Source organism: Haplochromis burtoni, unplaced genomic scaffold (assembly GCF_018398535.1).
Source record: "Haplochromis burtoni strain Fernald_Lab_line unplaced genomic scaffold, NCSU_Asbu1 Contig_93, whole genome shotgun sequence".
In the NCBI taxonomy this organism is placed as follows: domain Eukaryota; kingdom Metazoa; phylum Chordata; class Actinopteri; order Cichliformes; family Cichlidae; genus Haplochromis; species Haplochromis burtoni.
The window spans coordinates 2008804-2023173 of NW_024582454.1; the positions used below are offsets into that span (position 1 = coordinate 2008804).

General features: G+C 39.3%; 1 protein-coding gene across 1 annotated transcript in view; it reads right to left on the minus strand.

The window, feature by feature from the left end:
• The window catches only part of LOC102296393 (exostosin-1), a gene marked incomplete at its 5' end in the record, with an annotated part of 62590 nt that overhangs the window by 16057 nt on the left and 32163 nt on the right, over window positions 1-14370 (minus strand). Inside the window, one exon of the mRNA XM_005950412.2 lies at window positions 7155-7244. Coding sequence (XP_005950474.2) covers window positions 7155-7244 — 90 coding nt within the window. The remainder of the gene's footprint in view (window positions 1-7154; window positions 7245-14370) is intronic.

Sequence of the window (14370 nt, forward strand, 5' to 3'; positions counted from 1 at the left end):
TTTTGTATTTTGCAGCGTTTTAAGACTATAGCCATTCTCACCAAGTAGTCTCAGTGCTGTGAGGTTATGTCTCATCTTTGCGACTCCAAAAGTATCTTTCATTGATTGCTTAAAGGTTCTTCTATAGATTGCAAAGGTTAAGCATTTGGCGTTCAGTGCTGCATGCCAGCACTACAGTCTATTATAGCTTCTACATACAAACATCAGCTGAATCTCCAAACAGTTAAATTAAATTAAAATTAAATTATTAAATATGCAGCTTCAATATCAAGACATATTCTCTTCAAGGTAAAGGTTTATAATTTACATGTGTATGCGGAGCACACCAGGCTTCCTTGGTTCAAAGGGAAGTTAGGGTAGACTGAATTTGTGCTCCAGATTTTTTTTCAGCAAATGTCCAAATGGTAAATGTTAGGGCCCCAGTCACAGAAGCCTAGAGACCAACTGGTGACCATTTGGCCACGGTTCACCCCAAACCAGTTGCAAGCGTTGAGTGGCTGGATGTTGCTTGTTGTCCCTATGTGAAATATACTGTATTTCAGTATTGCACCAAAAACCACATTGTGATGCCTTTGGTCGTGAGCAGATTGCCTCTTTGTGACCAGTTTCACTCATGAACCTCCAACTTCATCAACCAGTAGAGGACTACACGTTTTTCCCTAGTGACCAGAAGTTGGCAGGGGCTGCAGACTGGTCTCTAGGCCTGTGTCACTGAGGCTTTGAAGTAATTTGGAAGATGCATGAGAAAAGCCAAAGGAGGACGTAGGGATCGATAGAGGGGTTAAAAAAATGTTTTTTGAATTAATATGATCCAAGAATATGTTGTCTTATTTTATCAAAACTGTTTCAAAAACTTACTACAAAGCACTTAATTTAAAGGACCCTTTTATGTACTTTAGAGAACCATGCACACAGAAGGAAACTAACAGTGAGACCAGAGACCACAGAGTGTCAGTGAAAATGCAGGGATTTGAAGTGATGAAGAATTCAAATTTAAACTAATATTGGGTTTCCTTGCTTGCTGTTCTGGATTAGAAACACACCAGGTTTTAGATGCCTCTAAATTGGCTTCATTTTTCTTGAACACCACATGCATCTTTTATAAAGTGTTTTAGACACAAGATTTAAACCACTCACAGGTGAAGTAAATAACACTCATTATCTTGGCATAACCCATGTTCAGCTAGTTTGCTGTGTTCATATAGACCTTTGACACAAGCAGTGATGCAGACCATGAAAGACATTCAGAAACAGACTTTAGAGGGAAAACCAGCACACCGCAGACCACGGCCTCTCTGTGTGAGGATCTAAACGTATTCTACGCTAGATTCGACACAGCGAACACCATGAGACCGGACAGTGTGCGCACCGCGGATGACGTCAGTGCGCACACTGTGTCTGAGGAGGATGTGCGGAAGTGCTTCAGGAAGGTGAACGCGCGCAAAGCTACTGGTCCGGACGGGATTCCCGGCCGCGTCCTCAAGTCATGCGCGGCTCAGCTGGCTGGAGTGTTCACACACATCTTCAACCTTTCCCTCTCTCTGTCTGTAGTCCCAGCCTGCTTCAAAATGGCCACCATCGTCCCTGTACCCAAATCCTCCACCATCTCCTCATTGAACGACTGGCGACCTGTAGCCCTGACCCCCATCGTAAGCAAATGCTTCGAGAAGCTGGTCAGGGACTTCATCTGCTCTGCACTACCCGACTCACTGGACCCTCTACAGTTCTGCATACCGCCACAACAGGTCCACTGATGATGCCATAGCCCTGACACTACACACTGCCCTGTCACACCTGGAGAAGAGAGACACGTATGTGAGAATGCTGTTTGTAGATTACAGCTCAGCATTCAATACCATCGTTCCCTCGAAGCTGGACAGGAAACTGCAGGATCTAGGACTGAGCAGCTCCCTCTGCAGCTGGATCCTTAGCTTCCTGTCTGACAGACGCCAAGTGGTCAGACTGGGCAGCATCACCTCATCCCCCATCACACTGAACACTGGTGCTCCACAGGGGTGTGTACTGAGCCCTCTCCTGTACTCACTCTACACCTACGACTGCACAGCCACTAACAACTCCAACATCATTGTGAAGTTTGCGGACGACACTACAGTGGTGGGTCTTATCACCAACGGTGATGAGACGGCTTACAGGGAGGAGGTCAGCGCCCTGACCCACTGGTGTCAAGACAACCATCTCACCCTCAACGTCGCAAAGACAAAGGAGTTGATAGTGGACTTCCGGAGGTGCAGAGAAGTACACACCCCCATCACCATCAACGGCGCTGCTGTGGAGAGAGTGAGCAGCTTCCGGTTCCTTGGAGTACATCTGGCTGAGGATCTTACGTGGTCAGTACACACAAACAAAACAGTGAAGAAGGCGCAGCAGCGCCTCTTCTTTCTCAGGAGACTGAAAAGATTCGGCATGAGCCCCCGCATCCTCAGGACCTTCTATCACTGTGCCATTGAGAGCATCCTCACTGGATGCATCACCACCTGGTATGGCAACAGCACCGCCTACAACTGCAAAGCTCTCCAGCGAGTAGTGCGGTGCTCTGAACGGATAATTGGAGGTGAGCTTCCCTCCCTCCAAGACATCTACAGGAAGCGGCTGCCTGAGGAAAGCGGGGAGGATCATCAAGGACTCCAGTCACCCCAGCCATAAACTGTTCAGACTGCTTCCATCAGGAAGGAGGTTCTGCAGCATCCGGTCCCGTACCAGCAGACTGAGAGACAGCTTCTTCCACCAGGCCATCAGACTGCTGAACACGTCATAGACACCTCAGCTTCACTACTGGAACTTCAACATTATGCACTCCACACTGTATATAAATGCCACTTGTTTTGCACATATTCAACTCTGTATATTTTATATATTTTATTATTATTATTATTATTATTATTATTATTTTTTTTTACTATTTAATTTGTAAAAATGTGTATACACACACACACACACACACACACACACACACACACACACACACACACACACACACACACACACACACACACACGTAGGAAAATATTTAGTATACACATCCAGAAATGCATACACTATTATATATTGTACATATATTTATTAGTTTCAGGTTGGCCATTCTTGTATTTTGCTCGTTTGTGTTGTTGTGTTTGCACATCTCTGTTGCTTGTGGGGCTCGCACACAAGAATTTCACTCGCATGTGCTGTGCCAGTGTGCCTGCACATGTGATGTGACAATAAAAGTGATTTGATTTGATTTGATTTGATTTTTGAAATCACTTGAAGGTGGAAGAATTCAGATTTTGATTGGCAGGATTTCCCACACTGTCAGTCCAATATCGAGCATGCTGAAGCCGGGGGCCTCAAAGTGACACTTTCAACTCATCCAATCAATCAATAGGTAAGAAATATGAACTTAATGGGAGAAAATACCCTAAATGAAATGAGATAGCGTCAATGAGCAAAAGAAAGCCATAGAGGTCAATCATTATCTTTTCTATGAATTCATGATTTGTTTAAGTGTGTACTGAAAACCTTGAATACTAATGAAAATAATAAGTGCTCTGAAACATGTTCAAACCCGGAGACAACCTTTAAATGAAATGAGGATCAAGATTCTGCCACTGCTGTTGTAACACAATTTCCATATCTATCATATAGAAAATGTCTTCCAAAGGGCATAATTCAGCAGCATGCTTGGCTGCCCAATGAGAGACAAAAGCTTTGTCAGGTCGTATCCCCTTCTCTAATCTCTCTTCATGGAATAATCATACATTTAATGAGCTGAAACAATGTAATTATGAAATTGGCACAGCCATTCTTCTGCCGAGGTATTGTAATATGAAAAGTCCTATTAAAAGTGTAATGTTCTCTCTTGCACATTTTTAGTGAATTGACATATTCCATCTCCTTTCAATAAAGCCTCTCACCATGTTAAAAGGGCAATTAGAGCTATGGGTTAGTAAGCACAGCAAAGATTCACTTCACTTCCTCTCTTATTCACTAGTTCTCTCCCTGACATTTTCTCCCTCCTCTCGTTTCATAAAACAAGCCGTGTGCTCATAAAAGTTTAGTTGTAGAAACTTGCTCATATTGCTGTGCCTGAAATTGTGGTGCTATAAAGTGTAATTGCGATCCCGTTTGCGTAGAAAAGGTGAACATTGACTTGCTCCGATCAATAAAACATCTTAGAGTTTAAAGATATATTCGATCTCTAGGGCTCATTGGGCCTCACAATCTATTATGGATTGCATCTTTCATTCGCTGAAGATCTGCAGAGAAAGAAACAAGGCAGCTACTTGTAATGGCTCTTAAAACAGGAGCACTAATTTAGCATCACAGATGAGCTGCTTGTGACCATATTGCTGCCGTGAAGGTAAGGAAACTTTGTGACTTGGGTCATACTTGTCTGTATTTGTCTATCTGGACATTCATGCAAATGACTGTATGTTTGATAACATTATAGTTCATATGATTTCAGAAAACTTTCAACAGCTTTTATTGTAAATAATGTTTTTCAATCGAAATGTATAGAATTGCATAATGTTTTTATTTTGGAATGGTTTAAAGTGAATTTTGCCTCCAAGTGTCACAAGTATCTAGACGGTTCTAGCCCTAAAAAAATGACAATAAAATAGGTTGACAGTATTTTCTGATTTGTAGTACTATGCAAATCTTTTTTTCCTTCCTGTTTTTATTTTAAAGTAATTAAACCAATATCAGAGGAATTTTTTTTTGTTTGTTTGTTTCTTAAGCCACAAAATCTAAACGTTTTTGAAAGAAAAGCCCACAATGCAGTGCTATCAGTCATGGTCGTGAGAACCAACATCCAAAGAGCTTTGAATGCCCTTCAAGTCTCGAGAACTGTGTGCCTCTGCAATGTTCATATTTCAGTGGTTTTGCTAAGCCCCACTTGGCTCACTAACTCTGCTACAATATTTTAAAAAGGTGGATTATCAACATTATTTCCTCCCTTGACAGAGCTTCAAACAATTCTCTGGTTTCTAATTTGTTCTAAAATAGTACAAAAGTGTTCCTCATCCTTGTTTTTAAAGTAACAAGTGAGACTTTAATCAAAGAAGCGCTCTGTGTTTTGACAGTGTAATGATACAGACACAAAGTTAATGGCTCTCATAAAACTCCATGAGAGCGCACTCTTCAGTCTGCTTTTCCAACATTTCCTTATTTGCTCTTGCTTTGATTTTGAGCAGAGTTTTTTCACCTGGTTTTCTCTTTCACTTCTCTCTGCTCTGTAATTTTTTTCATACCACTGTTACTTTCACTTTTTCCCCTTTCTAGTCTGTATTTTCTTTCACACTTTAACACTGCTCACATTATTCCTTATCACATTATTCCTTTCTCTCACCTTTTCACTGGGTTAATTTCAATTACAAGAATACAAATTGAACGAGTTCCACAGTAATTTAGTAAAGGCAGGATCTCAGTTTGTGGCGTCTGTAATCAGAACTCTTTGCTATCCGATTCTGCTGCCATGTTAGACTTCCTACTCGTCTCGCTTAGTTTTTAATCATCCTTTAAAGGCAAAACACATTTTCCACCTTAAGTTCAGTGGCCATGGTGCTGTTTTGTAGATTGAGGCGTTTCATCTATAATGAATAGTATTCATGACTCTTCGAGAACAGACCGTTTCATTTCATAGAGGATCAATAATGTGTTAAGAAATCGTCACCTTTTACCACTGACTGCCATAAAACCATGCAGATCACATCAAGCTGTAAAAAAACATTTTTATACACAATTATAGTATTCAAGTATTCATTTCTATCAAAGTTGAGTAAATTGTATAGGGATGAACACAATTTGTGTAAATCTCTGCTTTTGCCAACTTGCTCAGCAGCTTTTAAAATGTTTCACGAAGGCGGTTTATTAAATTTGGGAAAGTCTGCATATTAGGAGCCCCAGGCAAGGTTACTTGAGTTTGCATTACTTTTACCAAAGCCACTGATTAATCCTCATTGTCAAACTATTTTCTACAGTGGCCCTGAGAGCTAAATGAACTGCAACTTGAAGTGAGCTGTAAACCAAAATTAGAAACACGCTGAAACAAAGAGGATCTACATTTCCCCGTGGTGTCAAATAGTAAAGCTTTTTTCTGAATTATCTTGCTTTTAAAATTTGCAGATGTCTTCTCAAGCTGCAGCAAGTGCAGCTGTCAGGTCAACTGTACTTTGTTTTTGTAAACTATATTGACAAATGTACTGGGACACCTACACATTTCACCTACAGGAGCTGTACGGCCATGGTAAGTCTTGCCAAGCTACACCATTTTTGGGCTGGAGTTAAAGCCAGAGGAGATTTGAAACTCTGCAGTTATTGAGTCAGCAAAGCTCTGGTGACTTTCATGCACTATGCACCTCAGCACTCGCAACCCCGCTCTTTAACTTTACATGCTCTGAGATGCTGTGGTTCCTAAACACTTCAACTTTTCAATAATACAACTTACAGCTGATTGTAGAATAACATAACCTGACTTCTTGCAAAGATTGCATTCTATTGCAGTACCACACCTTCACTAATGTTTGCAAAAAGCAGACTGCAAGAGCTTGAATTTATATACCTGTGGTAATGGAAAGTATAAACACCTAAATTCCAAGGCAAAGAAATAGCTAAATAATTTTGTCCACATAGTGTAACTTGAAAAGTGAATAATAGAAGATATACAATAAATCTGACAGCTCTATATTCTTCACCATGATTGTCAGCTAATCATTGAAACTGTGACATTTTTCTTATTAGCCAAAGATTAAGGTTTAGATTTTTTAGTTTTTAATGTTTTCACATTTTTAAAATGCTAAATGAGTGAATGCTTAAGTCAGTTCAGTCAAATAATTTTGTAAAAGCAAACATTGTAACTGCTTTAATTACCTTTGTCTCAAATCAAAGACCAGTTTTCACTAAATATCTTTGAAAGTCATTGTTTAGGCTGAGAGTAAGAAAAAGGAATAGTTCTTCCATGTGTTTTTGCACAGCTATGTTGAAGTGGCTTCTTTACTAACTTGGGATCTGAGGCTGATATCAGTGTTTGGTAACAATGTGCCTTGGGAGCATCGCTGTCTCACCTCATTTTGTTGATAAAGCACCAGTGTCTCAGTTCACCTGTATGTAAAACTTCAGTGTAGTCTCAGTTGGTTGATCAACTATCGTTAACTCACCTCATTGGTTGAGAGAACAGAGTCTTCATCCAGACTGAGGACTGCGTCGGTGATGATGGCGTCATGGGGGAAAAAACGACTGCTCATCGTCTACAGGCAGAGAGAGAGGAAATGGTTTGCACTACTGTTAACTGACAAACTTTAAGGAGTCTGAGCTTTTTTAGGGATCAAAGAAACCTATAATACACATTATGTATTTTAAAGGTATAGAGTTGGTATAGCAATATAAAGAAATCTATAAAAAATAAAGGAAAAATAGTTTCACCACCCCAACCCCCAACTGTGTGTTTTATCATTCACTGTGCTCACTTAATAGGTTTTGTTTGAGTTCTGATCAATTCAGTGCCTAACAGAAAGCATGCAACAGGCCCTGATCCATTAGCCCAAAGATCGCTGCTGCTGATGTTATTGACTCATAATTAACGTGTGAATTATTTAACTGTTTGTGAGGAAAAGTAACAAGGGCATAAGTAATTGGTGAAAAATAGGTTCAGTTGAGGTTTCAAACAACCTGCTCCCAGGCTCAGCACTCAGGATCTTTCAAAATCAGTTATCTTAAATGTGAGTGGGTAGCAAAGAACGAACAAGTCAGTATGATGAACCTCAGACAAAGCATGTAATTTATACATTCACCGGCCACTTCATTAGTTGCACTTCTTTAACAGTCACAACTCATTTATGCATGTAAGCATGGTCCAAAAAATCTAAATGAGTAACAGAATGATGAATTACTCGTACGTGGCATGGTTGCTGGTGCCAGACAGGCTGATCTTAATACTTCAGGCAGTGCTGAAAATGTCCCTACGGTGATTTAGCACACAAACATCTCTAGGGTTTACAGAGAAGGGTCTGAAAAACAAAAATATCAACTGAGTGGCAGTTCTCTGGGTAAAACTGCCTTGTTGATCTCAGAGGTCACTACAAGGTCATTACAACCAATTTATGCAGAAGAGCATCTCTGATCACATGGCACCCCTAAACTTGAAGCAGATGGGCTACGAAAAGCAGAAGATCACAGGTTTGATGGTGAAGGTGTAATTGTGAGGGATATATTTTCTTGCCACACTTTGGGCACCTTACTGCCACTTGGGATGTCATCCAATGGAGGATTAAGATTATGTTTTAGCTGCAAATAAATCTGTAGCAACGGTTATGATCTCAAAATGGTCCAAAATCACTATAAGGAATGTTTCCAGCACTTAGTTGAATATATGCCATGAAGAAGGCACAAAGTGGCTGTTTGAGTGTATACAATATTCTCAACAAAAATATTTAAATCCATAATATTAGCTCTGTAGCAACATATAGCGAGAAAATATATTTTTGCTTCATCTTTAACTCACCCAGAAAGATTATCTTTTCGACTGGAATTATCTAAAATGTGCTTGTGTAAAATTTGCAACCCTTACAGCTTCCTTTCAATTATTTCAAGATTTTATGTCACTGAAATGAAGTGTCATGCCACAGTGGTGATGTTTTACATGGATTCATGACCTAAAAAAGAAAAGTAAATTAAATTTACACCCCCAGGGGTAACATTAAGAGGCTTATTTTGTCAAGTAAGACCACAAATCTCCACAAGCTTAATGTCTACTTCCATTTCAGCCTAATGATCTGACGGATGCTGAGATGAAATTTATTAGGAAATTAAGCGTAACATCAAATGAATTTCAACACAAATCCCCGACATTCTTTCAAGTATTTGAGAATGCCACATCAAATTCTGCATTAAATCACTGCTTAAAGAAAGAACTCCTGGCAGAAAATGTGTTTTTCTTTGGATGGTTGCCCTATAATCAGGAGACATGTACCTTATTCAGTCAGGACAGTGTTCGCATTAGCCAACAGCTTCTCAATTTCCTCAGGAAAAGCCACATGGCAGTGAAACAAGTTGCTAAATTAACCACAAAAGCATGCCCGACAATCTGCTGCATTTTCCAGACTTAGTGGTGGGAATGTATTAAATCAAAGTTGCATGCACACATTTGCATAGTCAATGTGCATATAAATAGGCATGACAGTCTAATCTTGCATACAGTCTTTACATTTTTTCTTCACTACATTTCCAGCATCTGAAGGACATCATTTTCAAAATTTATCGCTTATTTTATCATCATTTTTCTTCTTTCTTCTTTCACTAAATTAGAAATATATTTCTTACACACACACACACACACATATGCACATATTATGAATCGTCCTGGAAATCAACATTAACATATGCCAAAGCAAATTCATACAATTATGGTTGCAGATTCAGTAAGAAATTAGTCTCCTCCTGAAGTCAATATGGATTAAAAGTCAGAGAAAATATCACATCTGCATGTTTTATGGCAACTTAGGAAATACAATCTGCTTTCATTAATAAGGGCTGCAGTTGAAATCATTTTATCAAAACTTTTGCTCTTTTGTCCTGTGTAATTGGTCAGAATTGTGGTCCAACTATACTTGATTTTTCTTTTTTACGTTTTTCACTCTTTTCAGTTTTAGATCTAAACTGTAGTAAGTCAAGGACTATGGGACTGATTAACTTGCCACAATTTCATTGCAATCTATCCATTCACTGTTGCATGTTTCCATCTCTACATGGAATTTAATTTGTCCACTACTTTAGTTTATGACCAAATACAGTACACATAAAAAAGCGAATTTTAGTACTTTTGCATTTGTGCAAATTACCAGTTTGCTAACAGACTAAACTGATATGGTGAACATGTCGAATGTACATGCCATATCCATGTTAGCATATGGGTGATAGCATTTTAGCACTAAGCAGCATGACTGTAATCTCTTGAAGCCTCAGTCTGTCATGTACTGTGTGCAGGCAGGCAGGAATGGTGGCCCCAAAGTGTAGACTCCAGCAGGCAAACGTGAACTCAAAACTCAGCTTTATTTCCTGGATGGCAAAAAGAACAGAAAGCTAACTAAACTGGAAATATAAACCAAGCACAAACAGGCTGATAGGCAGAACACACAGCATGGAATACGGGAGACCACAACACAGAAAAAGGAAAACACAGGGCTTAAATACACAGAGGAGCAATCAGGGAATGGGAGACAGGAGGGAAACACACCTGGGACAAATCAGGCCTAACGAGACAAGCAAAGCAAAACCAGACACATTAACATAAGACACGGACCTACGAAGTAAAACAGGAAACACGGACTGAACTTGCAGACACAGACTCACAAGCAGACACTGCACCATAGGGAACACAGAGATGTAGGACCAGGGCAGACACAGAGACACACACTGGACACAGAACAGAGGGAGTATGGAAACCATAAGAACTACAAAATCACAAACTAAGAACAACTGGAGAAATGCAAAACAGAAACCAAAACCCTCACAGTCATAAACCAAGATGAGAACACAAATAAAAGTACAAAACTGAAAACACTGGGTCAATGACCCAGGTACCCTAACACAGTCAGACAAGCCTGGAAACTAGTTATGACCGCCTGTCTATGTTGGTCACTAGAAAAATGGGCTGGTAACTGGTTGCTGGAGGTTGCTTGCTGGGTGAAATAATTCGTAAAGGGCTCCACCACCACCTATGTGATTGTTACAACTTAAATAAGTGTGACACAAAGCAGAAATGGAGAATGTTCACCTTCAAAGTAAAGGTTGTGCCTTATTGCTGCAACCACCACATTTCAAAAAGGAAAGCTTCTACTTTCACTTTTACACTTTTCACATTTTTACTACAGCTTGGATAGTAGTTTGTGAGAGTTCGGTGTCTTCCAAACAAAGTACTGGTGACCAATACAGCCTGCTAGCGACCTGCGCAATCTCAACGACATTTGTGTTGCAGCATCATATGTCTCTTTGTAGCCAATTTCAGCTAGTCCCACTAAAAAGCTACAGCAACCATTAGCCAAATACAATTTTTCACTAGTAACTGGTGATTGCCATAGAATGACTGGGGCCTAAAACATGATTTAGAAAGATTAACACAGTAAATCTACTTTTTACATCTTAGCATTCACTGTATTTTACCATAGTTTTGTGTATAGTGCCCTCTATGCATCTATATAAAGACTTTATAAAAGTTTCTTTGGGCTGAAAATTGTCCAACTTAAGCTCAACTTAAACTTGCTTAAAACACAAAACAGTACCCTTCAGCAGTAGACATCGGTATTGGCACTAGCCCTCAAAACCTCTTACTGGCTAAAATTTACCACCCTTCCATCACACAACCATGCTTCCCTGTGGAGTTTCTGCCTCTAGACAGAGATTAGATCCCACTTAAATCTCGGGCAGTTCAGTGGTCTGAACTTTATCTTTGTTGCTCTCGTTCCACTCATTTCCTCTCTTTATGTTTGCCATGACTTCTGTTACTTAAAGGATAGTCTTTGGAGATGTCTTTTCTGATTCTATGCCATTGATATATCAAGAAGTTTCTAAGTTAAAGTTAAAGGTCAAAGACCATCTGGGTATCTGAAAGATGATCATAACCTATCAACAGCCATTTTCTCTCATGATGAATAGTTTACTTGAACAACAATAGTTATATTTGTAGTTTAAGAAGAGTTATACTATTGGTAATGAAGACTTTAATAAATCCCTCATCCCCATATCCAAACAATATTTCTGGTTATTTGCAATTTCGAACTGCAATAATATGCTAACAATGACTGTTTTTTTTACAATGTCATTACAATAATTTAAACAATAGGACTCAAAAGTACAAAGCTTTTCAAGGTTGTCAATAGTCAAGGTCAATAGTGTGTGAATGGGTGAATGACTGGATGTGTAAAGCGCTTTGGGGTCCTTAGGGACTAGTAAAGCGCTATACAAATACAGGCCATATACCATATATAATAAAGTCAAAGTCAGCTGAGTATTGTGCAGTAAAAAAGGGGAAAAAACAGCCATGTGCTAGTCATGTGTTTGCGCTGACACTGACATAAATGAGGTTAAAAAGCCACTAAACTATAATTTAAATGAAAGAGAAATGTAATTACTTCTGTAATTAATTACCTCTGCCTGTAGTGATAAAGCCAAAGAAAAAAAGGCCCCAACAACAGGCCTTAACAGAAGCCATTTTGACATGGCATTGCAGGGCAAAATTAATAACATCAATTATGGCCCTGTTCCATTTACATGGGCCAAGATGTGACACACTTAATAGAATGTGCCCATAATTAATTTAAACAATTATGCCTGTGTTTACCCTGCTATGACAATCAAAAAAGGCTCACAGTTTCCTACTTCTCAGCATACCGTTGTTGTAATTTTATGACTCTCAACTTTACGATTCTTATGAAAAACGAGTTGAGTCACGTTGAGTCGATCCGAGTAGGTACTAATTTAGTTCCCTCTTACCACTATCATAAACCTTTGGAAACTCCTCATAATAAACCCACAACAACAGTAGAAAATGAAGTTGGGAGCTTTTGTTGAACTGATAGAGACCAAAAGTATCGTGACCTCTGTACAATGACAGCACTTGTTCTTTTGGCTCTATGATAAGACAGATAGATGTCTTGTTTTCTGGAGATTTGTTGTAGTAGAAGATTTATAAAACTATGCTACATTACACCTTCATTATTGGAACATGCCTGCTGTCACATGTGTGTTCACCAACTCTCTGATATCAAGTGATATTCCATAATAAATATAGCTATATTTATATTGTCATTATTTTTGCACACGCTGGTCTGATAAATCCTGGAACACCACCCACACTGGAAAAAAAATCCTCAGTAATGGCTCAGGGACAAAAAGCACAGGGCATTTACCTGGCCTTCATAACCTCCAGGTACCAAACCTGCTTGAGCAGAAGCTGTAGATGAAGCCCAATCCATGGTGGCGTCACCTCACAACAGGACTCAAAGGACCCAATATTCTAGTCCCAGACTGCACCAGAGGATGAGAGCATGTGTCCATGCCTCACAATAAATAATTTTATTGCAGTTTTTGATCACTTTGAACACTTCTATTTTATGCTCCTTCGCTGTAATTTAAATGCACAACTAAGAAATGAGGACCGATTTTCAAGATGAACTTATAAACATAAAATTCATTGCTTGAAGGCGGGAGAGGTGATATTAAGAGTACATCGATAAAGCTGTAGTCAACATATAACCAGCAGCAGAGGGGAGTATATTGACCACTTCTTTGATCATATTGATTTGTCATCTGTCATAAATGCTTATCAAGGTCTAATGACGAGGAGCCACTTGTTTCTGATCAATCAGTAATTTTCTCTTTAAGCATATTGCAGTGCTTAACTAGTTGGTGAGTAAACAAAACAAAGACAATAATTTGCAGAAACTACTTAAATAACTACTTTTCCTAAGTCATCTGACCTTAATCCCATTGATCATTTATGAGCGATACTTGGACACTCAGAGAGCAGAGAATTTCTGATGTCACATGTTGTCACAAGTCAACATGGCCTATCGTACAGCACATAATTGTGGAATTCATGCAGTGAAAATCAACTGAATTATAATCAAACCCAAAATGAAAGCATGACTGTCAATAGTGGTCTCTGACCTTTGGACGCCATGTTAACATATAGCAATAACATTTCCTACAAACTGCTGTCATGGAAGCAAATTTGGATGCACACTGTACTGCCAAAAGTATTTAATCGTCTGCCTTCACATTCTTATGAACTTAAGTAACATCCCATTCTTAGTCCATATGGTTTACTATGATGTTGCTCCACCATTTGCAGATATAAGAGTTTCAATTATTCTTTGCTTTCCACAATGTGGTTTTGTTCACCCCACCCCCTTACTTTAGTGTTACCAGTAACACGTTTTTAGTTTTAACAGCTCTTAAATTAACATAACAAACATTTTTCATCACCAAATTCAGTTAAGTGGGTCGTTCAGTGGGTCTTTCATTTATTTGCTAATTCAGTGGGCCAAACGGGGTGGAGGTGGATTCCCATTCATTTCCTATGGCAGTCACCTTTGACTGGAAACACCACAGAGTTTCTGGTCAAACAAAGTTTATTAAAACACTCAAAATTCAGTGAAAGAGGTGCTCATCACTTTTATATATTCAAGTGCATAGTGTGGAGGATGTCATAAGGCCTTGAGGCAATCAGATGTAAAACACCATATTTTAATTTGTAAATCGGTCGGATTTGACCCGAACAAGCAAGGTTGTGTTCATGTGAATTTTTGAACACACTTCCAGAAGCATATCTGTGAGGTGACTCTGCAGACAGTGATGTTGGACGAGAAGGCCCGGCTC